The 25,086-nt window shown below is 42.8% G+C and overlaps 1 protein-coding gene across 1 annotated transcript in view; it reads right to left on the bottom strand.

Annotated features, from left to right (window-relative positions):
- Positions 1–25,086, bottom strand: part of PCED1B (PC-esterase domain containing 1B) — a 135,754-nt gene that overhangs the window by 19,606 nt on the left and 91,062 nt on the right. The window contains 1 exon segment of the mRNA XM_079773917.1: positions 5,406–5,575. Within this exon segment, the coding sequence (XP_079630043.1) occupies positions 5,406–5,438 (33 nt within the window). The 5' untranslated portion in view covers positions 5,439–5,575.

Here is a 25,086-nt window from a genome sequence, read left to right as displayed (position 1 = left end):
CCCATAGTCCCAGAGCGACAGTTCATGAGTTTCAGGGGGAGGGGGAGGGGGATTATAGCCCCTTCACAAAGAATTTAATACCCTGGGAGAATCTGGCCTTGAATTATCTAGATATATAAAAGGCTAATATGTAAAGTGTCCCCTCGGGAGTTAGACCGTGAGACCAGGAGTTCTATTGTTCACTAGGACGTGCACTGACCACCAGGGGCAGCATGGAACATGGTGGACGCCCCCACTGAGGGAGTGAGGGAAGGAGGAGGCAGGGAGGTGGGGAACCTGATTAGACCTGATCAGCCCTGATCACTGGCCAGGCCAAGGACCCTACCCATGCACGAATTTCATGCACCAGGCCTCTAGTTTAACAATGTCCCTCACCACTGAACAATACTCCATTTTATTAGAAGACTAATGCTGGAAACCGATCATTGTCTCACTAATTAGAAAGGTGTGGACAAGGAACCTGGAAGGCTGGTCAACCTTGAAGCTCTGCAAGGTCAGAGCCAACCACTCCCTATCTAATTAAGACAATGGTAACTGAGGCAACTTCCCCACCAAATAATCATGTAAGTCCTTACTGATAAGATAATCTGCCTGTTACTGGAATTACCTGTCTGAGGGCAATGGGTGTATCCCAAACCTGAATAAAAGGGGTGGCAAGGCCAAAGCAAGGCGGTAGTCCTCCCACTAGAAGTGGGCTCCTGCCTGGCCCCTGATATTCCCAAATTAATACTTTTCTAGTCTCTTTCATTTGTGTGCGGCCTTCTCCAGAACCCGAACCCTGAACCGGAACCCTGAACCACACGGGACGTGAAAGGGGTTCCCACAGACTAAACCACTGGCTTAGTTTTCTAATTCCAGCGCTTGCTCGCGCTCTCTCTCTCTCTCTTCCTCTCTCCCCTTATTACCATCTTAACCATTTTTAAGTGTATGTTTAGTAGTGTTAAGTATATTCACATTGTTCTGAACCATCTCTAGAACGTTTTCATCTTGCAGATCTGAAACTCTATCCATTAAACAACAACTCTTTCTTTGTCCCTCTCCCCAGCCCTTGGCAACCACTATTCTACTTGTTGTTTCTATGAATTGACTATTTTAGATACCAATAGAATGAAATTATACAGTATTTGTCTTTTTGTGATTGGCTTATTCCAGTTAACATATTGTTTTCAAGGTTCATCCATGTGGTAGTATGTGACAGAATTTCCTCCTTTTTAAAGACTGGATAATATTCACTGTCCAGTTCTCTAAAATTCACCTGATTACCACATTTATAAGAGCACTAGTAGCCCATTTGCAGGAAGAATTCTGCATGCGGCTATTGCGGCCGCGTGCACTGCTGCTGCCACTGCCTTTGCGGCCGCCGCGCCTGCACCCGCTCGCCACTGTCGCCCGCCCCGCTCCGCCCCGCCTGGGCTTTCCCTCTGGCAGCCACCTTGCTTTCCGCTTTTTCTCCCTCTTCCTTCTAAGTTGTCTTCAGTCTTCACTCCTCCCTCCCTCGGCGTATGCAAATTAACCGCCATCTTTGTTGGGTAATTTGCATACTCGCCCTGATTGGCTGGTGGGCGTGGCTTGTGCATAGCGAAGGTGCGGTCAATTTGCATATTACTATTTTATTAGGTAGGATAGCTTTGCCAAATGGAAGGCCAGTAGCTCTCAGATAGTCTATTTATGTTTGGTTTTACCAGTTAATTGACTTAGCTATTTATTAATTGCAACACATTTTCCTTTCCTCAATCCAAATTAGCATAAACTATGCAAATAAAAAACCCTTCATCCTAAACCAGAAATATTCAAGGAGCATCATCTCTCTCCTAATCAGAGTCTGGCAAAGAATCTTCCCTTCCCTTTCATATTCATGATCTGCATTTTTAAAATTTCTCTTTAACATGCCTTATGTTTTTCTTCTCACCTTGTCATATTTGAAAGCACTATCCAAAACACTGTCAGTTTTTAAAATATGATATTTCCCAAAAAAAGCACACTTGTCAGTGGCATTAGAAATTAAGTCTAACAGTGGTAACATTACTTTTTGCTAAAACCAAAATGCTAACCCTTCATGTATTTGCATGATAGGATTATGAATGCAATAATTTTCTTTATTTTCAAAGCTATCTGTAGCTCAGTCATAGTACATGTATAAAAAATAAGCTCCCAAATTTTAAATAATTTTAATTGCTAAATTCCTGAAATGAAGTTGCTTAGTCCGGTTGTCTTTGGTGCACGCTGCTTTTCCTTCCTCACTTCCTTAGATAAAACCTCCCCGAGTGCCTCCACATGCCAGGCACCCAGAACCTGAGGCTGCGGGAGACAGGGTCTGTGTGTTTAGGAGCTCAGTCAATGAGGGAAAATCGCAGAAGCAGATGATGATAATTCAATGTTGGAAATCACTTCTATTTCTGAAAAGGGATTTTAAAAATTTTACTGAAAATAGTACTGTGAATGTGGCTTCTGGCCAGACTTTTTTCAGATGTATATTTGCTTTGTAAATGTAATGATTGACCCAAATTGCATCATTTATTTTAAAAATCTATTGTGCATCACTATTAAATTCTTCTGGTAAAATACCAGCTTTTAAATATTTTTCCAAATTATTTACAAAGATGTTACTGGTTGCTTCCTTGTTGCCTTCCTTCCTCCTTTGGGGCACTCCTTTCCTTATCCTATCTAATAAGGAGGGAATATGTTAATTGACCCTCACGCCATCGCAAAGATGACGGCACCCACAGCCAATAAGGAGGGAATATGCTAATTGACTGCCACACCCTCAAAAATGGCGGCGCCCAGTACCCTCAGTCCCTGCCAGGGCAGCAGGTGCGCGGCAAGGCCGGGCCCGCTCCCAGGTGGGTCCGGCCACTCCTCGCGCCTGCCTCCAGAGTCCCCCAGTGCCCTCAGCCGCCCAGCCACCCAGGGCCAGCCCAAGGTGCAGGCAAGCCTTGGATGGCTGCTGCCCAGCCGCCCAGGGCTGCCAGAGGCTCAGGTAACCAGGGCCGGCTGAGGCTTGCGCTACCAGCAGTGGCAGCAGCAGAGGTGTGATGGGGGCATTGCCTTCCCCTGATCGCCGGGTCACCTCCCAGCCCTGAGGGCTCCTGGACTGTGAGAGGGGGCAGGTTGGGCTGAGGGATCCCCCCTCCAGTGCATGCATTTTCATGCACCGGGCCTCTAGTTATATTTATTGTTGAGTCTCTGAAATACATTTAAATAAATGAAGGAGAACTATAGAAATCACTTTCACTGACTGATGTTTACCAGTTTAATTAAGCTATGACTGTAAATCTTTGAATCATATGTTAGCATTCTATTTTCTTAGTCATGATTTTTTAAGAGTTGCATAACTATGGACTCAGTCACCTTATATATTGGTATCAGAAAAAAGGCTGTGTTTATTTTTCATGTAGAGACTTATTCTTGGTGATGCATGCTATGGAGTAGTTTTAAAGTACATGACAATGCACTGACTGGTTTGGCTCAGTGGATAGAGCGTTGGCCTGCGGACCGAAAGGTCCCAGGTTTGATTCTGGTCAAGGGCATGTACCTTGGTTGTGGGCACATACCCAGTAGGGAGTGTGCAGGAGGCAGCTGATCGGTGTTTCTCTCTCATCAGTGTTTCTGACTCTCTATCCCTCTCCCTTCCTCTCTGTAAAAAATCAATAAAATATATTTTTAAAAAAATAAAGTACATGACAAAATAGCTAAGCATAGAGAAATGTCTTTTTGCTGCTGATTGAATAAACCCTGTGATGATGCCAGGATCCAATCTACTCCTGGCTTCTCTTTTCAGTCAGGGAAGTCACTCTCCTAATTGCTCCACGACAGAGATTGCAGGATCATCTGTGACTCCTCCCTTCCCTTCTTCCACCAGGAGCCGAGTTGATTCTCTCCTCCTCACTCTCTGCTCAGTCTACTTCTCTTCCTGCAGCCACTACTTCCACGCAGATGTGAAATCCCACTGTGGCTTCCTAGTTCATCTTCCCACATATGTTCTTTCCTTCCTCCACCCCATGCTCTAACCCACAGTCCTGGCTTTTTCTCAGATGCAGATCATCTAATTTCACTTCCCTTTCATAGGGGGAATTAAACTTGTTAAATCGTATCAAAATCCTCCTGAAAATACCAAACCTTCTGCCTTTTCTTAATCGGGCATATTAGCCAAATACATAGCCTCCCCCCAGTGAGGCCTGAAGATCCCAAATTGACAAGGCACCCAGTTCCCTCGGATCACATTTGCAACATCAGCACTAATAATGATTGCTATCTTTTATTGGGAGTCTACTTTATGTTCCTGACATCTTATGGCCATTCGTTGTTACTTTCTAAACCACCCTGCAGGGTAGGTATTACTGTCCCCATAAGGGATATGAAATGAGGGAAAGGGTTCCCAGAGGGTCAGGTTTGGCCCCAGGCCCGTCAGCTACGAAGTAGCTAGATCTAGAGCCAGCCCACGTAGGTCAGCCTGCCCCTGCTCTCTGCCCATCCCCAACCCCGGGCACCGCACCGCCTCCTGTACAGGTGCCACTTCCGTGCCGACAGTGGTACCACAGAGAATGGTGATGTAAACGGAAGTGGGAACACTGGCAAAGCCGAGCAGGCTGTTTTGTTACTGGGTGGAGGGCTGCAAAGGCTGGCACCGAGATGAAAGCACCAAGCCCATCACCTCCTAACCTGTCACTGTTCTGGTTTCAGGCCTGCGTCTGGTGACAGCAGGCTCGAGAATCCTTGGCATTTGGTGGAGTCACGGAATCAAGACCCTCAGGAAATTTCTTATACCTCATTTACTTAATATTTTATTCTGATTGCTGACACTCCTCAGAGAAAAACACACCAACAGCAAAATGCGAGATATTATTCAGAGAGCTGTGTTAGCTCACAGTCTGAAGGAGAAGCTGTCTTTCACAGAGCTTGATTAACCACAGACTTACATTTCAGGAGGAAGTAGGCAAAGAAAGACTCTGCAAACCTTACTTAGTTTGTTAAAGAAAACTAGAGAAAGAGCTTATTATGTCTTTAAATGAAAAAGCTCCAAATGAAAAAAAAAAAAAAAACACTAAAAACCCAAAATGTTTTGTTTGAATAAATTCTCTCAGTGGATGTCTTAAGAATAGGGGACCCAGCCTGGCCGGTGTGGCTCAGTGGTTGAGTGTCGACCCAGGAACCAAGAGGTCACCGGTTCGATTCCCGGTCAGGGCACATGCCTGGGCTGCAGGCTCGATCTCTGGTAGGAGGTGTGCAGGAGGCAGCCGATCGATGCTGCTCTCCCATCGATGTTTCTATCTTTCTCTCTCTCTCCCTTCCTCTCTCTTTAAAAAAAAATCAATAAAAACTTAAAGTGAATAGGGGACCCAGCTCACAAGCCCGATGCAGGTTCTTTACCTTGCGGTTGTGTCTGATGAGGAGGAATGCATACTTACGTATTTATGCAACGATGATTTCCTTATTGTCATGTCCCTTCACCGCTCAGTCCAGAGGAGGAAGGGAGGGAGTTCAGTGGAAATGTCCCACTGTCACCCGTGCTAAGAGGAGGAAGAGGCAGTTGGTAGCTCCTCTTGGCCCCTTGCCGATCTGCGGGGTCATTCTTGTCCTATCGGGATAGAGACAGCACTTCCGTCAGCAGGCAGGGGGCGGGGGGGGTGCGGGGGCGGCCTCAGCCAGCTGGAGGGCATGCCCCTGTGGCCTCAGACTGCTCTGTAGAGGTGGCTCAGGGCTTCCTCTTTCAGGAGCTAATTACATACAGGCTGCCAGCTCCCCCACTTCATCTCAACCAATCCAACGGGCTTATTCAAACCAACACTGCTGTGACACCGGTGGCTTATTTTACATATTTGAGCAAAGACTTAAACTACTTTAGCCCCCAGTCTGTCACCTTCAGGCCCAAAGCCTTTTATGTCTTGGTGCTTTGACCAGGGGGGTACCACCTAGGACCCGATAAGGTTTTTCCCTGAAGGCCCTCAGCTGGAGACCACCAGGGTAACCATCTGCACCTTCTCAGAATGAGATCTTTGGTCATCATTTGCTAACACCCCATTCAAAGCCCCTTCCAGCATGTTACTCCATTGCAATGAAGTGGGCTCCAGCTCCAGTTTTTCTGGGTGAGTCTGTCCAAGTCCCTTGCCGTTCAGACACCCATCTACTTAAGCCTTGAACCAACACTAGCTAAGCCATAGTCACCTGGGGGTGTTGGCCTTTGGGGGTGTACAGTGGAGGGTGGAGATAGAGCAGCATCCACGACCACACTGAGATCTATTTCCTCCCTTTGCTTTCCAACATATGGTCCTTTAAAAATTCTAAGATTTTAAAAGTAAATTCATGTAAAGAGAGAGTGCAGAAAATGGAAATGAACTTTTGCCTCGTCTCCAGGAGGCTTAAGGGATTACCGAGAGAGGAGGTAGAGCAAAACACCGTAGGCCTCATGCCAACTATTGACAATATGAATATTTTTTGAGTATGGCTTTGTTTCTTTTTCTTTATTCTTCCTCCTCTCCCTTTCCTTCTTTTTCATTAAAAATAAAAATAACTTGTGGCTAAATTAGTTGATGATTACAGCATAATCTACACATGCTCTCAATTACAAGGAAGATGAAATGATTAGGGAGAAAACTAGCTAGGATATTCAGATTCTTTTATCCTGAAAAAAAAAAATCACTGAATATATAGCATTTATTGCTAAATTAGAAGGAAATGTTTTGGCCCGTCTCTAAAAATCTGCTTATTTTCAGACAATGAGGCAGGCCAATGAGGAACACGAATTGGAGCCACCAAAACCTTTACTTTGTAGGTGTATGACCTGCTTCTCCTGTGTAGGCAGCAGTGGACTAAGGAAACTAGGCAGCAAGCTAGGACTGGGGACAAATCCCAGAGCATAATACACATTCTAAGAACACCTGGATGCCTGAGACACAGACCTGGAATTGCGCCACTCCAATGCCTCTAGGGGCTAGGTAATAAATATAAGAAAAAATGAGCAGGGTCTGTGCTTTGTTATGTATACTCACTTTGTATATTAAACATGTAGAAGTAGTCTTTGTTTACTCCAAGAATTATATTGTATATTTTTTCTTGAACTTCTTAATGCTTTTATTATATCTCTTTTGTCATTTATCCTAGGAAGAGAGAAATGCCTCTTTGCCACAAGGGAAAAAACCACACAAGTAAAAGTATGGTGTAAAGGAAATTAATACTTAGCCTCAGTGTTGGAGCAATAGGGAATAGAGGGGATTGTGGCAAACTGGAGATCACGTGCCATTTAAGGGAGCAGTAGCCATTCTGCTCTAGCAAATTGCTTCATAGGGCTTCAGTATTCCCATTTCTCAGAAAGAAAAAGCTGAATATATAGATTTTCATGAGATATATCCTGTTTTTAAAACATTGGCTTAAAAAAACACTATATTGGTAAAACCAAACATCTTTTGTTGTTGTTTTGTTTTTTAACTTCTGTCTAAACAATGAGAGAGTCAAATTCAAGCAAACATCAGGGAATCAGAGACCACACAGAATCTGGTCCCAGTGGGGCAGTGGGGAGAAGACAGGTAAGGAGAAGCCACAGCAGGGCCAGGGATAGAGAATTCTGAACTACTCTTGCCACAGGAACACTTTCCCTTGTAGCTGTAACAGAAGCCAGTTTCCCAGGCAACGTCCAGTCTGGCACAGCCTGAAAACATGTGCTTCCGCAAAACAGCATCATTTCTTGATAGGCAAATGTTGGCACAATTTCTCATAGTCTTACCAACCCGAGAAGGGAAGTTGAGATGGTCCTATTGAGTAGCAATTCCCTATCGTGGCAAATTTAACCCTTCTGTTAAGTACAGAGTTCTTAATGAATTTTCATTTCTTTGTAGCTCATTGAAATCAGGTTCTCAAAGCCTCAATGCTTCATAAGCATCTTTTAGTTGTTGCTTTTATTTTGTGGTGCTTACATCGAATACAGATAATTGGATGTTTGTAACATCAATCCTATATAATATATAATATAATAAAAGGGTAATATGCAAATTGACCCTAATGGCAGAACGACTGGTCACCATGATGCGCACTGACCACCAGGGGGCAGATGCTTGACGCAGGAGCTGCCCCCTGGTGGTCAGTGCGCTCCCACATGGGGAGTGCTGCTCAGCCACAGGCCAGACTGATGGCTGTGAGCACAGTGGCGGTGGCGGAAGCCCTCTCCCACCTCCTCCACAGCACTAAGGATGTCCAACTGACGGCTTAGCAGTTGGACATCCCCTGAGGGCTCCCGGCTGCCAGAGGGATGTCTGACTGCCAGCTTAGGCCCGATCCCCTGGGGAGGGGGTCTAAGCTGGCAGGTGGATATCCCTGAGGGGTCCCGGACTGAAAGAGGGTGCAGGCCAAGCTGAAGGACCCCTCCACTCTCCCTACTCCGAGTGCACAAATTTTCATGCACTGGGCCTCTACTATACTGATATTATCTGATGGCTTTTAATATTTCACAATTGGCAGAGCTCAATGGCCTGTTTTCAGATAGATGCTCAGATTTACTCAAAGATGAACTTAAAAAATATTTGCTTCCTTTATTAAGGAATAATAATAATAAGATACTGTTAGGGCAGTATTAATAATCATACTATTTAGAACTTTTAAAAGACTTCCAAATAACTCCAAATTTCCATTTTGTTTTTAAGAACAGAGGGGATATAGAATTTAAATGAACAACTGTGCCTTTTAATCTGCATCTCATGTGCCCTTGTTCCATGTCATTATTTTTTCCACTAACTCTCTAACAAGCGGAACTAAGATGGATTACAGTTACTGTTCTGATATAGCAGGGGAATGCTATAGGCACACTGTGTCCTGGTATGAGAAAGGCATTTGGCAACGCCTAGATTATCTATAATAATAAAAGCGTAATATGCTAATTAGACCAGACGTCCTTCCTTCCAGACAAAGGCGCAGTGGGCAGGGGCTAAGGCAGAGGTGACAGAGGCCCCCGGTTGTGGTGGTGGGCGGGGCCCGGGGCCAAGGCCCTTGCACGAATTTCGTGCATCGGGTCTCTAGTAGCCTTATAAATAAGGTAGAGAAATATGTATGGGCTAGATGACAGCACATTTCAGTGTATTCCTGGTCATCTACATTCAATATTTGACATGTTATTCCACATTGATATAGCAAATAGTTATCTTATATCTACAATGGACTAAGCACTGCTCTGGCTTTACAAATTAGGAGTGATATGCTTTTTATTTTTTCTGTAGAGGTCACAGAGGTAAATAGAGGTTTTAAGCACACACACACACACACACACACACACACACATTAATATACACTGAGTGCCCAGATTATTATGATTTCTGAGTGCATAATAATCTGGTCACTCAGAGTGTGTGTGTGTGTGTGTGTGTGTGTGTGTGTGTGTGTGTGTGTATAATTAGAGGCCCGGTGCATGAATTCGTGCATGGGTGGGGTCCGGCCAGCCTGGCCAGGGGGAGGGAACATGGGTGGTTGGCCAGCCTGCTTGCTGGTCGAACTCCTGGTCGAGGGGACAATTTGCATATTAACCTTTTATTATATAGGATATACACTGAGTGGCCGGATTATTATGCGTTCAGAGATCATAATAATCTGGCCACTCAGTGTGTATATATATATATATATATATATATATATATATATATAAAGTATAGATGTAATTTTTAAAAAGATAACTGTAGCCTTGAGTGCAGAGTAGCTTTCATCACCAACAGTGAATATTGAAATTAAAAATAATTCTAAAATGTCATAGGTGAAACATGTTATATCACTGTCTATAATATTATATAAAACATATACATTAATTAATAGACTGCTTTTTAGAGCAATCTTAGGTTTACAGAAAAATTAAGCAGAAAGTACAGAGAGTTCCCATATATACTACTCCCCTATTTCAAAGATTCCTTTATTATTAAATTTTGCATTAGTGTGGTACATTTGTTACCATTGGTAAATAAATATTGATATGTTATTTTGACTAAACTCATTAGTTTACATTAGGGTTCACTCTGTGCTGTAAATTTTATGGGTTTGGGAAAAAGTATGTTTGTATCCACCATATTTCATGGTGTCATGTATCATCATGGATTACTATACCACGTAGCCACCATTACAGTATCATACAGAATAGTTTCACTGCCCTAAAAATCGTATGTGCTGCACCTACCTACTCATCCTTCCCTCTGCCAGAAACCTTGGCAACCACTGATCTTTTCATTGTCTCCATAGTTTGCCTTTTCCAGAATGTCATATATCTAGTTGGAATCCTAAGATACGTGACCTTTTCTGACTGGCTTCTTTCATTTAGCAACATGCACATGATGCTCATCCATGTCTTTTCACAACTTGATAGCTCATGTTGTCCCTGAAGACTATTCCATTGTGTGGATGTACCACAGTTGTTTATGCATTCAGCTACTGAAGGACATCTTTGTTGCTTCCACATTTTGGAAATGAAGATAGAGCATTCATATGCAGGTTTTTGTGTGATCACAATTTTCAACTCACTCGGGTAAATTCTAAGAAGCATGATTGCTGGATTGTATGGTAAGACTAAGTTTAGCTTTGTAAGAAACTGCCAAACTGTCTTCCAAAGTGGCTGTATCGTTTTGCACTTCCAGCAACAATGAATGAGAGTTTCTGTTACTCCTCATCCTCCTCAGCATTTGGTGTTGTCATTGTTTTGGATTTTGGCCATTCTAATAGGTGTGTCCTTCTTGTTTTAGTTTGTGATTCCCTGATGACATGATGTTGAGCATCTTTTCATATGCTTATTTGCCATCATTACCTTCTTTGGTAAGGCATCTGTTAATTTTTTTTGCTCAGTTGGGTTTGTTTTCTATTATTTGAGAGTCCTTTGTACATTTTGGACATAAGTTCTTAGTCAGATATGTGTTTGTAAGTATTTTCTCCTAGTCTGTGGCCTGTCTTTTCATCCTTTTAACACAATCTTTTGCAGAAATTCCACTTATCAATTTTTCTTTCATGGATTGTACCTTTGGTGTTGAATCTAAAAATTAATTGCCAAACATAAGGCCATCTAAATTTTCTCCTATTTTATCTTCTAAGAGTTTTATAGTTTTGCATTTTACATTTAGATCTGTGATCCATTTTGAGTTAACTTTTGTGAAAGGTGTAAGGTCTGGGTAGATTCCCTTCTCTCTCTCTCTCTCTCTCTCTCTCTCTCTCTCTCTCTCTCTCTCTCTTTTTTTTTTTTTGCATATGGATGTTCAGTTATTTCAGCACCATTTGTTGAAAAGCCTATCCTTTCTCCATTAAATTGCCTTTGCTCCCTGGTCTAAGATCAGTTGATTATATTTTGTGGATTTATTTCTGGGCTCTTCATTTTGTGCCGTTGATCAATTTGTCTATTCTTTCACCAATTCTTTCATCACTATAACTTTATAATAAGAATTAAAGTCAGATAGTGTCAGCCTTCTGAATTTGTTCTTCTTCAGTATTATGTTGGCTATTCTGGGTCTTTTGCCTTTCCATGTAAATTTTAGAATCAATTTGTCAATAGCCACAAAATAATTTTCTGGGATTTTTATTAGGATTGAGCTGAATCTGCAGCTCAAACTGGAAAGAACTGATATTTTGACAATATTGAGTCTTTTCATCAATGAGCATGGAATACCTCTCCGTTTATTTAGGTCTTTTTTATTTCTTTCATCAAAGTTTTATAGTTTTCATCATATAGATCTTGTACATATCTCTCAATTTATACTATTTCTTTTTGTTTTTGGTGCTAATGTAAATGGTGTTGTGTTTTAAATTTCAAATTCCAATTGTTCATTGCTGGAAATGGGAAAGCAATTACTTTCATATATTAACTTGTATTTTGCAACTAATAACTGCAACTAATTACTTACTAGTTCCAGGTTTTTTGTTGATTCTTTGGGATTTTCTACACAGATAATCATGTCTGTGAGCAAACAGTTTTATTTCTTTCTCACCAATTTGTATACCCTTTAAAAATATTATTGCATGAATTAGAACTTGTAGTACAATCTATAATAATAAAAGCATAATATGCTAATTAGACCAGATAGCCGAACGACCTTCTAGACGTCATTCTGGACAAAGCCATGGCGGTGGGGGTCGAGGCAGAGTGATTAGGAGCGATCAGGCAGGCATGCAGAGTGGTTAGGGGCAATCAGGCAGGTAGGCAGGCTAGCAGTTAGGAGCCAGCAGTCCCGGATTGCGAGATGTCTGACTGTGAGTTTAGGCCCAATCCCTGTGGGGGATCGGGCCTAAACTGGGAATCAGACATCCCCCAAGGGATCCCGGATTGCTAGAGGGTACATGCCGGGCTGAGGGACACCCCTCCCCCTCCATGCACAAATTTCGTGCACCAGGCCTCTAGTAATGAATAAAAGTGGTGAGAGGGGACTTACTTGCATTGTACCTAATCTGAGAGAAAGCATCTAGTTTCCATTAAGTATGATGTTAGGTGTAGGTATTTTGTAGATACTCTTTTTTTTTTTTTTTTCAAATTACAAGAGAAAATTTATTTAGAAAGTTATAGAGGCAGTAGAGTGAGCCAGCTGGGCTGCTTAGGCTGAGGAAACAAGTTACAGATGCAAAAGAAGGGCTCTTGAGCTTAGGCAAGGGAAAGGCAAAGATAATGTGTCTGGGAGGAGGAGAGGGGGACAGGAAACGCGCAGTGTGCTCCTGAGAAGTTCCCCTCTATTCCTAGTTTGCTGAGTGTTTTTTTTTTTAATCTATCTTTATTGTTGAAAGGATTTCAGATGTCCCCCTTTGTTCCTCATTGACCTCTTCTAGTGGCCCCTTCCTCCCCGTGCTCCAGGCCTTCACCACCCAATTGTCTCTGTCCATGGGTTATGCATATATGCATATAAGTTAATGTCTCTCCCTTAACCCCCACCACCCCCACCTCCGCCTTCCCTCCGAGATTCCACAGTCTGTTCCATGCTTCTATGTCTTTGGATCTATTTTGTTCATCAGTTTATTGTGTTCCATAGAGTGAGATCATATGGTACTTGTCTTTCTTTGACTGGCTTATTTTGCTTAGCATAATACTCTCCAGGTCCCTCCATGCTATCTCAAAGGGTAAGAAATCCTTTTTCACTGCTGCATAGTGTTCCATTGTATAAATGTAACACTAGCTTTTTTATTCATTCATCTACTGATGGCCACTTGGGCTGTTTCCAGATCCTAGCTATTGTAAATTGTGCTGCTATGAACATAGGGGTGCATACATTCTTTCTGATTGGTATTTCGGGTTTCTTAGGATATATTCCTAGAAGTGGGGTCACTGGGTCAAATGGCAGTTCTGTATTTAATTTTTTGAGGAAACTCCATACAGTTTTCGATAGTGGCTGTCCCTGTCTGCATTCCCACCAGCAGTGTACTAGGGTTCCCTTTTCTCCACATCCTCGCCAGCATTTTTCATTTGTTGAACTGATGATAGCCATTCTGACAGGTGTGAGGGGATACCTCATTGTCATTTTAATTTGCCCGTCTCTGATGATCAGTGACTTTGAGTCTCTTTTCATGTCTCTTGGCCATCTGTACATCCACTTTGGAGAAGTGTCTATTTAGGTCCTTTGCCCATTTTTAAATTGGATTGTTTGTCTTCCTTTTAAGGTGTATGAGTTCCTTATATATTTTGGATATTAACCCCTTCTCAGATGTATCATTGGCAAATATGTTCTCCCATATAGTGGGTTCCCTCTTGTTTATGAGAGACATTGCTCTGTAGTTTCCCTTTATTTTATTTTTAAAATGTTTCTAGTGGAGAGAGAAAGAGAGAGAGAGAGAGAGAGAGAGAGAGAGAGAGAGAGAGAGAGATTGATGTGAGAGAGAAACAAGAATCAGTTGCCTCCCCATCCACCCTGACTGGGGATGGAACCCAAAACCCAGGTATGTGCCCTGACTGGGAATTGAACTGATGGCCCTTCAGTGCCTGGGTTGATGCTCAACTAACTAAGCCACACTGGCCAAGGCTGTAGTTTTCCTTCCTTTAATATTTTTGTCTGATTTTGCTGTTAGAGAAAAGCTGGATTCACAGAATGAGTTTGGAAGTATTTCCTCAGCTTCTATTTCTGGAAGAGATTGTGGAGAACTGGAATAATTTCTTCCTTAACTATCTGGTACCATTCACCAGTGAACCATCTTGGCCTGGTACTTTCTACTTTGGAAGATTATTAATTATTGATTCAATTTATTTAACAGATTTGTGCTTATTCCGATTGTCTATTTCTCCTTGGTATGAGTTTTTATAGATTGTGTCTTTCAAAGAAACAGTCCATTTTATCTACGTTATCATATTTATGGTCATAGAGTTGTTCATAATATTCATTATTCTTATCATGTTTATGTGATCCATAGTGATGCCTTTCTTTCATTTCTAATATTAGTGATTTGTGTCTTCTCTCTTTTTTATGTGTATGTCATTCTATTTTAAATTAGAAGTTTGTTTCTTTTTTAATCTTCACCCAATGTTTATTGGAGAGAGAGAGAGAGAGAGAGAGAGATAGAAACATTAATGTGAGAAAAACATTGATTGGTTCCCTCCGGTACGAACCCTGACCAGGGATCGAACCCACAACCATTTTGGTGCACAGGATAATGCTCCAACCAACAGAGCCACCCGGCCAGGCCAATACACAAGTTTTATTACAAGAGCAGATATGTTTCCATTTATCCAGTTTTATTTCTTTTCTAAACGGCCAATTTATGTACTTTGTTTGTTTTTCTATTTTATCTAAGGCTTGTTACATATTAAATATGCTAACACTTTGCTCTATCATATATGCTGCAAATGTTTTATTCCAGCTTATTATTTTCCTTTTAATTTTGTGTACATTTTTTTTCCATGCATAAGTTTTGGATAGTTTTTTAGTATTTTTAAAATTGTTTCTTCCTTTGCGGTTATGCTAAATAATACCTAACATTCACTGATTATTTACCATGTCAGGCATTATATATAAAGTGATTTACATATATTATCGAAGTTAAATGTCAAACAATCCATGTGGTAGGTACCATTATCTCCATTTTATGTGTGAGAAAACTAAGGCACAAATCGGTGAGAATTTTGTTTCAGTAAAGCTAGGTACTTTAATGCCAGAAGCTTAGCCCCTAAACTCTACTATTAGCAATGCACTTCCACTTGAAGATGGATGATTTACCTACATTTTTTATGAGTCTCATATTTTAAAAAAAGGATGCTCATAAACACTACTTTGAAAATGTTGATTTTCTAATTTCAAAACATAGAGCCATATCCTTGCAAATTTAAAAGAATTCATTTATTTTGAAATTAGAATTGATATGTTACCTAGTTTGACTGATCTTGTAGAAAATTAGACTGATAGAATATTGGAGGGTCTGGGAAAAAACTCAGCAATTTTTAAAAAAACACAATTATTACCAACAGGGGGGAAAAGCCAACGGTAAAAATAAAAAGGTAAGGGCCCTCAACATTAAGTTTTAAAGACAATTTGCACAGACAGGGAGAACTGAATATGTAACTTCACCCAAAAGTGAATGGAAGTGGAGAATGCAAAAGCTGGGAACAGACAACTCTGATGGACTCGGGTATGATCTTCTCAGACCTTCCTGACTTGCCTCAACTTCTGACATTAAACTGTGCTGGGACTGCTAGGAGCAATCTTCTTGCTTCTGGTTCTCACTGTGACACGTTACAAGACCTACATCTTCCATAGCATGATGGCCACCCCTCCTCTAGCTACCATCGTGTAGTTTTTTGGGAGTTGCTACCTCTAAATAGGGAAGACAATCAGAGGAGGAAGGAGGGTAGGTAGAAAGAAAAGGAATGAATTTGCAGCCATCAATTATTCGATGGTATTGGACTAAAACATAATGAATATGGAAAGAGATGGTTTCATTTTCTCCCTTGAGATAGTCTAGCTCCAAGTTTTAGAAATATTCCTAAAGACGAATTCCAAAAGACTAAAAACGGTTTCTTTTTCTCTCATACAAGAACACTTCTTTTTTTCATTCAGCAAATTAAATATGTAATGCTGATAAATAATTCACAATATTCAAAATGAAGACAATAACTTTCAGTGGAATTACCAAACAGAATAAAGGGCCAGTGTCCTTTATGAAGAGAACAGTTTCACATTTGCTATCTCATTTTGCCATGTCCTACCTTTCCCTGCCTCCTTAAAACCCTGGCCACATACTGCTGCTTTCCCATCTCAGGAACATTCGGTCTTTAAGTAGCACATGGAACTCCTACCATGTGACCTTTTTGCTTGGCAGGTCATCTGAGAATATTAACTGGAGTACTTTGTTCCACGGTTCCCAGAAGAGCGAGACGCCTTAATATTTGGAGAAGGGTCATCGTTGAAACAGTCTGAGCCGCCTGCCAAAAATGATGGGCTTCTGCTGCTCTGAAGCAGTTTCTCTTGTGTTTGCAAGAGGTAGATATCAAAGGGACATTAATGGGTCTGCACTGGTTCCAGTGTTTGTAAGAAGACTCACCCCTGAGACGAGGCAGGCAGTGGGAAGACGTCTCAGGAGCATGGGAGGAAGCGATCTGAAGGGTGCAGGCAGCAGAGGGCACGCAGCCAGGGCTGCAGGGAGTCTAATACCACGTGACCAAGTGTCCCTACAGGAGTCAGAGCTCAGCAAAAGGCATCAGAAGCACGAGGGATTTACTCCGTGTCAAGGTACGTAGGCAGGAAACCAGGACTGCCGCTTACTGAGGGCAAGAGCAAGGCCCAGGCTCCAGCCCTAGAGAAACTGAGCAATGAAATGGGTTAGAAGTGACTGAGGAAAACAAACGCAGTTATCAAAATTGGGTCCGAAATGGCAGACTCTGAAATAATCTGGTGAAATGCAATCAGGAAACGAGGTCAGGATCTTGGAGACTAGCCAGTCGCCTCATTTGACTTGTAGGACTAGTGCAGTGTGTGAACCTCATCCGGAAGTGTGTATCCCAAGGTGAAAATACCATCTAACTTCCCAGGGAACCATGATCTGAGCTACTCAGGGCTGAGTGCGTGGAAGTACGTCTTTGTCTCTAAGGGAAGAGGTAGAAAATTCTTGCTGCTTATAAAGGCCTTTCATAGTTTTCACTATTTTTGTTTTGGAGGTCAGCCAGAATTCCCAATCTTTTACCTTATCTATTTAGTAATCCAGGTGAGTGAAGATGGGGCTGCCTGAATTATGGTGGTGATCGAGGATATGGGGACAGGTGATGGACTGAACAATGACTGGACTGGAGTGGGGTGGTAGGCAAGAACCAGGAGCAGGGAAATATTGCAGAGAATGGTTCCCTGGTATTAAGATAAACTGAGGCATATTAAAATTTTTAAGAGTTTATTTGAGCAAACTATCCATTTGAATGGGGCAGTGTCAAACCAGAAGTGGTAAGGAGTACTCCACAAACAGGAGCTCCGGGAGAGACTATTCATAGAGAACAAAGAAGCAAAGCAAGGACATGATCGATTGGCTTACAGCCCAGTTGGCTGTGTGTGATTGGTTGTTCCCTAGCATTTTGATTTCACAACCTTGAGACGTTTATAGGCTTAGATTTGGGTTTGCTTACGTAGGATGCCTCAGTATTAGAGCCACGTCAGTCTAATGGTCTCCTCGTTAGTTAATTTGACACTAGTTTCCAGATTGGCTTGGACAACACAGTGGACAGTGATGCCAGCATAGAGTAGGGACAGGCTGGCGCCTGACTCCACTTTTTACTTCCTGTGTGAACTTGAGCCAATGACTTAACTTCTCTAAGCCTTTAGCTATAAAAGCAAGAAAAGTAAGAATGGTTCTATGTACAAAGTTGTTGTGAGGACTAAGTGGCACATATAATGAGTGTCTACTAATTACCAAGCCCTGAATTCAAAGTGCTTTCCGCATCACTGAGGCAGGTTAGTAAGAAGCTAGGAAACTCCTTGACAAGTGGAATAGGGGAAACTGAGACAGACAGTTAAACAGACAGCCAAGCAATTAACAGCCAGCTAAGCAAGATCTTATCTTCCCTAACCAAGGACACCTAGGACCAAATGGTTTGCACCTCTCATCCCCCAGCCAGAGAGTGAAGAGCTTAAATCACCCTGGTCAGGGAAATAGGTAATTGAGGCCCAGTTGGTGCTATTAGTGCCAACCAAACCCCAGAATTGGATGAAGTCAGGGGAATAAATAACAACAAACAATCAATTAGAGCCAGACAAATTCAAAATAAAAGTGAAGCTGACCAGAGAGTGATCCTAAACTCCCCTATACCCTCATTTTGATGCATTAGCATATCAAAAAACATACCTGGAAAACTGTTGAATATTCTGTTGAGACCCTCCCCTAAAACTCCCACCTTTAGAAAACAGATAAGAACCATTAAGACAAAGTATGCCTGGAGCGTGCCCCAGCCTCCCAAAGCCCCCCACACCATCTCCCCTATTCTTTCCTTAGGGGTGCATCCTTGCTTTCATTCTCTTAAGCTCTAAAGGGTCCCATGACACTTGCAACCAGGGAAGCAATGGGCAGGCAAGCTTGTCCTGCGCTAACCCCCTGAACCTGTCTCCAAGGGACTTAGCTCCTCTGCCTCTGTAATTTGTTTCCTGAGTCCACACAGCCCAGCATGGCTAGCTTCTTGTCTGTGATTTTATTCCTAAAAGGGCCAACCAAGGCATGCCTAGGATTGATTCTTTTTTTTTTTTTTAATATGTTTTTAGAAAAATATCCTTGGGTGAGAATTAATAATAATAATAAAAATAAATATATTTTTATTGATTTCTGAGAGGAAGGGAAAGGGAGAGATCGAAACGTTTAATGAAAGAGAAACATCGATCAGCAGCCTCCTGCACACCCCCACTGAGGATTGAGCCCACAACCTGGGCATGTGCCCTGACCTGGAACGGAACCGGCAACCTCCGGGTGCATAGGGAGGATGCTCAACCAGCTGAGCCACACAGGCTGGGCCAGGCTGGAGTCTTTTCCTCACATTTCCAAAGGGCCAAGGCCGCTCTGCCTAGGCTCACTCCTGTCGCTGTGATCTTGCCTGTTCCATCTTAAGCCCTTTCTTTCTTTCACTGTCCCCAGCTTTACTAAAACGTACTCTCAAAATCACCTGGACTCACATATCAACATCTTTCCTGCATGAAGTCAAGGACCCACACATTCTAGACCCACTTTGGCCCAGTACCTTTCTGGTGACATCACAATGTGTCAGTGTGAGTGAATTAGTAGAGGAGACAGAATCATGAACTCTGCTTGAAGATGTGGGGAGAGAGGAATGAGCACCTGAGCTAACCTCGAAAGAATATGTTTCTGCAAAAACGATCCCTTGTGATCTTGGATAAATGAATCTCTGTGAACCTCAGTTTCCTCAGTTGGGGATAATGATAGTACCCATTTCAAGGAATGATTGTGAGGGTTAAGTGGAATAAGGCATGAAAAATGCTCAGCACAGTGGTGTACAGCAAGTACTCCATCAATGTTAGCTGTCGTTATTAACATTATTACTATGGAAAACTCTTGGAGTCAATGAGCTCTGATGGACTCAATGACATGTCAAGGTTACAGCTAGTATCTAGGCTGCCAATTTTATGCTCAAAATGAAAGTAGAGCTCTGGACTCATCCAATTCTACTTTTTTCACGGTAGATTCTAAGGGAGTGTTGGCTTTGTATAATACAGAGACTCCAGCAATTTTCCCCAAAGGAAAGCTATGAATGAAGTCATTTAACGTGTGAATGAGCTCATGTCTAAAAGGATTACCCACGTTGACAGGTAGTCAGTCTGCCATATGTAGATATAAATTCACTTTTGCTTACTAGACATCCTGGGGGTGTCCCCCCCATCCCCGCCTCAGGCTTCATATTTCTCTTATTTCAGCCCTTCAAACACCCTGTTCTCTATAGTCTATTTGACTTTCATATCACAGGAAAATAAAAGCAAAAAGAATACATTCTACTCATTCTACTTGTAATCAACATCCATTTACAGTAATCATGGTTTAAAAACTTTGCTGGCACTATGAAAAGAGGCAAAGCCTCCATTATTGAGATAGTGAGCCTTTGTTTGAGTAAGCCAGATATGTATGCAATGAGAAAACAAGAATTCTAGAATAATGTGTTGTTATTCCACGGTGATATGGGATAGACTGTGTACACAGAGGAGACAGTAAATTGGTATTCTATTGGACAGGGACTAATGAGGATGTAGAGAGAGAAAACAAGGATCTCTTTGGCAGGCGCTGTGCTGCGTGCTCCAGACAGTATCTGGATGATTCTGAGTCAGCTCTAGAAAATGGTAGTGGATGCGGATTGGCAAAGAGAAAGGCAGGCAGGGGTTCTCGTTAGAATCAGCTGGTTCTAAAAAAAACAACCAAACAGAACAAACCCTGCACCCACCCCCAGAGATTCTGCTTCAGTTCCTCTGGGCCCAGGTACCACAGCTTATGAAAGCTCCCAGGTGATTCTCACCTGCAACCAAGGCTGAGACCCTCTTTGGGGCAAAGACCGCCTGACCAATATTTCCAAGTCTGTGTGAAGAGCTGTAGGCTTGTGGTGAGATTTCCCCCACTGTCGGGGAAACGTGGCTTCTTCCAGGTGAACTAAGAGGAGAGTAAAGTGAATGTACTGGTCTGTGAATATGCTAGTGTTTGCTTGTGGAAGATCAAGGTGAGGATTTGGGAGTGGTGATCCTCTGAGATCCAGTAGGATTGCTGGAGGTGATGCTGGAGCATGGAATTGGGAAGACACTCGGGGGTTTTAAGGAAAGACTGTGTCTCCGGGGATGGACTTGGTTGCATTTACGGCATTGTGGAGCTGTCAGAAGATAAAGGGGTGAAGAAAGGCTGCAGACAGCTCAGGGCTTTGAAGTCAGCTGGATGCTCTTGTAAATGTTGCTTAAACGCAGTCTCCGCTTCCTCGTTTGTAAATTGGCATGTCTTGTAGCTACCTTACATGTTTGTTGTGAAGATAAAATGGGATAATAGGCGTAAATGGAGTGTCAGATCTGTCATATAGACAGTAACAAGCATGAGTTAATATTCCTGTTGTTTGAAAAGAAGACAGTTCTGTGTGAACAAATCACGCATTCCAGACTCAGGATTTGGGTGGCTGCGGATAAAAAGGTTTCCCCTGGAAAGTGGTATAGACCTGGGGACCCCTGTTTCTAGTACAAAGGGAGTTGGAGAAACTGTTACCCGACAGAAACCAGGTGCCGAGCAGGTCTGCTTGGCTGGCGTGTAGTGCGTGGGTTCTTGAATCCAGGTGATTTTGCGAGTACGTTCATTAAAGCTGGAGACAGTGAAACAAGGGAGGGCTTAGGATAGAAGAAGCAACAAGAGAGACCCTGGGCGGGGCTGGAGGAACTGACCCAAGAGGTCTTCTCTGTGGATCCAGGCCTGGAGCAGCAGAAAGCCATGCTGAGGGGCTTGCCAAACATCGTGGAGCCTTCTGTTTAGAAATTCTAAGGATGTCCATTTTGTCATAGGGCTAGTTGAAGTGCAAATGCCAAGTTGGAGAAAAACAAAAGATAGGATTCCAGAGTGTGGCTCACAGTTCAGGCTCATTCACTGTTTGCTGAAATGAAGACAAAGTGTGCGATGGTGGTCTATGCAAAAAAGAAGAGATGGTTGCCCTGTCTGATTTGGCTCAGTGGATAGAGCGTCAGGCTGCGAACTGAAGGGTCCCAGGTTTGATTCTGATCAAAGGTACGTACCTGGGTTGCAGGCATGATCCCAAGCCCTGTTCCGGGCATGTGCGAGAGGCAACCAATCGATGTGTCTCTCTCACATCGATATTTCTCTCTCTGTGTCTCTTCCCCTCCCTTCCACTCTCTCTCTAAAAAATAATAAATAAATAAATATCAATGAAAAAATATCCTCAGGTGAGGATTAATAACAACAACAAAAAAGAGCGAGAGAGATGGCCTCACAAGTAAGTCCATGGTGTTTGGATTTGATGTTACTGACAGCAGAAAGCCACTCTGTATCCCTGGGTGGTGTTTAAGGCCCTGTATACTGAAACTATGAAAATTGAAGAAATAAATGCATCCCAGGCCACCCATCCATTAAGTGGACTTTAAGGAAGAATATGCTCATAATGAGAACAATAGTCGCTGTACCAATGTATTTAAGCAAGATTATGGGCTCTTCTTTTCTGAATAGGACTGTGTAGAGGAGGAAAATTTCCCCCTTCTTCTCTTCTAGGCTTTTTGATTGGCTTATTAACTAAATCCACATAACACAGGTTAACTAAAAAAACTTCCATAAGGGAGTCCACTGACATATGAGAGACTCAAAGAAGTGACCAAAGCAAGCCGCTTTTATGGCTTCTGGACAAATAAACAAAACATTTGTGACGAATTAACAAGAAAAAGGGGTTTAGGCCTCGGGTAGTAAATTAATGAGAAGTAACATGGTTTGTTTATACAGCCTTCTTGTCCCCAAATGTCCTATCTCTGGTGATAAGGATGCCTTCTTCCCTCTTGGGACAGGGCAGGTACCTTTCACATGGGAGATTTAGCTCCTGCTTTTAGGAGGACAAAGGAGGGTCAGTCTGTCCTTGCACTGGCTGTTTCTTTAAGTAACTTTAATTCAAAATAATCACTATGTCAAAGTGGCATACATTGGGGTGGCACATTCTGCTCCCTTTCAACTGCACATTCTGGTTGGGCAGGTTGTTCTTGGTGCAAGAGTGAACTATAGACTTGGTCCTGAGGTCAGTCTGTTCTCTGCTCACCAAGCATGCACCCTGCTGTGGGGCTGCGGCTGCCCAGGAGGGATGTCTTTGTCCAGTTTCACACAAAGGCACCCCAGGGAGTAGTGGCAGCCCATCTGGAAGGTCTGAAAGCACAATGCATGCTCTTCTGCTTAGATAACTTTAAGGTCACTTCCAGACTCTGGGGTAGAAAACCAATGACATGAGCAATATAGTGGGGGTGGGGGTGGTGCTGGAGGTTGGGGTGGGGAGAGATGAAGACAAAAAATGATCAAAATATAAGGTAGAGAAAATGAAATCGAACAGCAAAATGAGGTGAATCATGAGGAACGACAGGGGGTGCCATGCTAGGTGGAGGTCCCCCCCACATTTCTGGTATTGGGAGTAAACATGGAGAGAAAGTTCACAGTGACCTACTCAACAGCAGAAATCAAAACAGGGCTGAAGACAATGCGGAGGCATTTTGCAGTGAGAAGCAGCATGAGCCTGGCACCTAAACTCAGTGACTGTATAACCAGGGCTGGAAAAAAGTCCATTTTACCAGCAACAAGTCTGCGCCTTCATCCCAACTCCCTTTCCCCTCTGCCCACTCCAGCACCGTTGTGCAACTGATGGCAACAGCTTATGTTTCACATTTCAATTTGGATGATGAAAGTTTCCATGTTATGTTCATATCTACAAGGTTCTGCCACGCTTACCCCTAACTGCTAACTCTTCTGGTACATACTCAGAGAAGGAAGTCCTTAACTTTGAGAGGCAGTTTGGCCTTAAAACTACCTAAGAGATGGCTCCAGTTCCTTTCAGTTTCTAAGGAAAACAGAACTTTCACATTAAAAATGGAGATCACATTACCTAAGCGTAGAATTTTGTAGAAATAAATTAGAGGAGTTCAAAGGATTTCTGCCTTATGGCTCTTCGTATATCCCACGCTTTCCCATAGACCAGGAAGATCTATGGCCAATACCCTTCCTGGATTCTTGTGGAGGATATCACTGATCCTATGAGTTCCAGCTGAGGGATTTATAACATGATCTGTTTCCCTTGGGATTAGCCTTTAATAATTTATTCATCCAACATTTAATTCAAAGTTCTTAGTAAGGGGAGACAGACATGCAATTTAATTAATGCCACAAAATGTTATAGTGCAATAATAAATGTATGGGGTGGGGGGAGGGTGGAACGGAAAGGGCATGAAGAGGAGGTGCTCCCAGGCAGGATAAACTGGGACTAAAGCAGCCATGGGTCAGAGAGTTTGTTGTGGTCAGGAAGATACAGGTAGATCAGATGGCCCATTAAAACTGTACTTGGAGCAGGTGGGATAAAGGATAGGTCTGTCAGTGGTGGTCAGGGTGGCCGCTGGCCGGAGGTAGCCTCTAGCCAGAGACAGTCCTCTGTGTCCTCTGTCCTTGTTTTTTTGTGGGAACGAATTCAAACAAGAGACAACAAATAGCAGCAAAGGGAGGTGAGAATTTGTTTGCAGAAAAGGAATATACTCGGATAGAGCCTGAGCTCGCAACTCAGCCGGCAGAAGCCAAACCAAGTGCCCTGCTCAGTTGGGGGTTCGGGGAATTGATACCCTTAGGCAAGCTACAAGGCTCCTTCACCAAGGTGTTATGCCACCGGTTAGACCACATCCTGGAGGGGCTCTAAATCTTCCCTCCTTACATAGGGGTCTGTTGTCTTCATCACCTAATTTTGGCTTGTCACGTCTCACACATATCCCCTCCAAGCACCAACTGCCTTACTCAGCTCATATCTTTCCAGCTGCCTACTCTAACACTATGAGGCTACAAGCATGAGGAGAAAAGTCTACCATCTAAAGCTAGTGAAAAGGAAAGCTAGGGGAAGGGTAGGTGTCTGCTAGCAAGCATCAACCTCTAGACCTCTTGAAATACAAGAAAATAATGTGAGCTATTAAGCCACTGCCAAGTTTTCTGTCACTTGTACTCAGAAACACCCTCACGAATTTCCTTAGTTCATAACAAAACTAGAAAAATAAGGCAATACAAATTTCGTAGATCTAGATTCGTTAAATTTAAAGATCTGTTCTTTATTCCAAAGTTATGCCATTCTCATTTTTTTTATTAAAATACTAGAGGCCCAGTGCACGAATTTCGTGCATGGGAGGGGGCGTCCCCCTTAGCCCGGCCTGCGCACTCGTGTAGTCTGGGATCCCTCACTCCTTACCGCCTGCCTGCTCACTGCTCTTTACGGCTCGGCTCACTGTTCCTCAGCCCGGTTCCTGGCTGAGCGGCACTCACACTGTGAGAGCGTACTGACCACCACGGGGGCAGCTCCTGCACTGAGCATCTGCCCCCTGGTGGCCAGTGTGCAACATAGCGACCGGTCGTTCTGGTCATTTCACCGGTAAAGGTCACTTAGGCTTTTATTATATAGATTATTTCTTTTATGAAATGATGGTGATTGTTAATTGTCATTTGTTT

Source organism: Cnephaeus nilssonii (genome assembly GCF_951640355.1).
Source record: "Cnephaeus nilssonii genome assembly, chromosome: 6".
NCBI classification, from domain to species: Eukaryota; Metazoa; Chordata; class Mammalia; order Chiroptera; family Vespertilionidae; genus Cnephaeus; species Cnephaeus nilssonii.
The sequence above is the reverse complement of the archived record's forward strand: the minus strand, read 5'-3'. Positions and strand labels throughout refer to the sequence as shown.